Source organism: Cyprinodon variegatus, unplaced genomic scaffold, assembly GCF_000732505.1.
Source record: "Cyprinodon variegatus isolate N-32 unplaced genomic scaffold, C_variegatus-1.0 Scaffold775, whole genome shotgun sequence".
Taxonomy (NCBI): domain Eukaryota; kingdom Metazoa; phylum Chordata; class Actinopteri; order Cyprinodontiformes; family Cyprinodontidae; genus Cyprinodon; species Cyprinodon variegatus.
This window is the reverse complement of record NW_015151228.1, coordinates 63,990-65,362: the sequence shown is the minus strand read 5'-3', so window position 1 is coordinate 65,362 and position 1,373 is coordinate 63,990. Positions and strand designations below refer to the sequence as shown.

The 1,373-nt window shown below is 44.6% G+C and overlaps 1 protein-coding gene across 1 annotated transcript in view; it reads right to left on the bottom strand.

The window, feature by feature from the left end:
* The window catches only part of hfm1 (HFM1, ATP-dependent DNA helicase homolog), a gene marked incomplete at its 3' end in the record, with an annotated part of 38,039 nt that overhangs the window by 14,848 nt on the left and 21,818 nt on the right, over positions 1-1,373 (bottom strand). Inside the window, exon 21 of the mRNA XM_015396080.1 lies at positions 649-674. Coding sequence (XP_015251566.1) covers positions 649-674 — 26 coding nt within the window. The remainder of the gene's footprint in view (positions 1-648; positions 675-1,373) is intronic.

Below are 1,373 nucleotides of genomic sequence, written 5' to 3'. Positions count from 1 at the left end.
CTGCCCTATTACTTCCTTATTTGCTAATTCAGGGCATGCATCATATTGTGCCTCCAGTCACATGAGGAGTGCTTCATAAAACTGGTTTAGTTTTATATTTTGTTCTCATTTGGGTTCCATAAAGCTGGGTCCCTCTGAGTCTGACTCAGTTACTATGGCGACTAATCCAGTAAAAGGAGCCTGGTCGGGTCCAAGTTTAGAGCCGACTTAACCTCGTCCACGCTCGTCATAATAATCCCGATACTGCTGGGAGTTAGGAAGGAGCTAGGACCAGGAAGCAGGAATGCCTCCTTGCACCAATCCATTAATCATAAGGACCTCCTGACGTTTCAAGCCACCGAGGAGGTATATGGTTACCCATAATCCTTTGCATGACGTAGAGGAACAGCCCACCTCACAGAGTTAAACAAAAAAAAATAAATAAATAGAATTTTATTGATCTCACAATGGAGAAAATAACTCTGCATTTAACACATCTCCTTTCAGGAGCAGTGTGGGGTTAAGGGTCTTGCTCAGGGACCCAGAGTGGCAGTCTGTGGGAGTGGGGCTTGAACTCAGAACCTCTGGATTTAAAGCTCTATGCCCTGACCACAATGCCGCCACTCCACCTCTATAAGACATAATCCTAGTCTGGAGTTGGTTTCCTACCCTGGATAGTGTTAAAATTGTTAGCCCTGCGGATGGTGAAGGAACAGGAGGTTGGAGCTAAAATTTGAGGTATTAGGATTGAGCCTAAAGCTACGTTCACATCTAATGTACTTTTGGCAGCAGAAGTAGTCACTTTACATGCAAAGTTAATGGTTCATCAAAAGGCTCATCGAAAGGTCCTGCAGCGTGTAGAGCAGCAGGAGCAGCGCCTCATGAGCTTCTGAGCATCAGAAGCAGCAGCTGCTGGAGATGGACAAAATGAACTTTTGCTGCTCGTCGGCACATCGACCAATGAGAGAGGCTGATCTGGGAGCTGACAGGGAATCAGACGCAGCACTGCTGATGCAGAGCGCTATGATCACTCCTCTGAAACAGTTTATTAACGCCTAAATTAACTTCAAATGTAGAAACCTGCCAGCTAAATATGTTCGCTTTTATATTCTGCTGCCTGCAGTTTGGATTATACGGAGCGCCTAAAGGGACATGGAGGGGAAAAAAAGAACTTTTGCGAGATCCCGCAATAGTTTTGCAAGATCTCACAAAAGTATTGCGGGATCTCGCAAAACTTTTGCGAAATCACGGAAAAAAAGAACTTTTGCGAGATCCCGCAATAGTTTTGCAAGATCTCACAAAAGTATTGCGGGATCTCGCAAAACTTTTGCGAAATCACGGAAAAAATGAACTTTTGCGAGATCCCGCAATAGTTTTGCAAGATCTCACAAAAG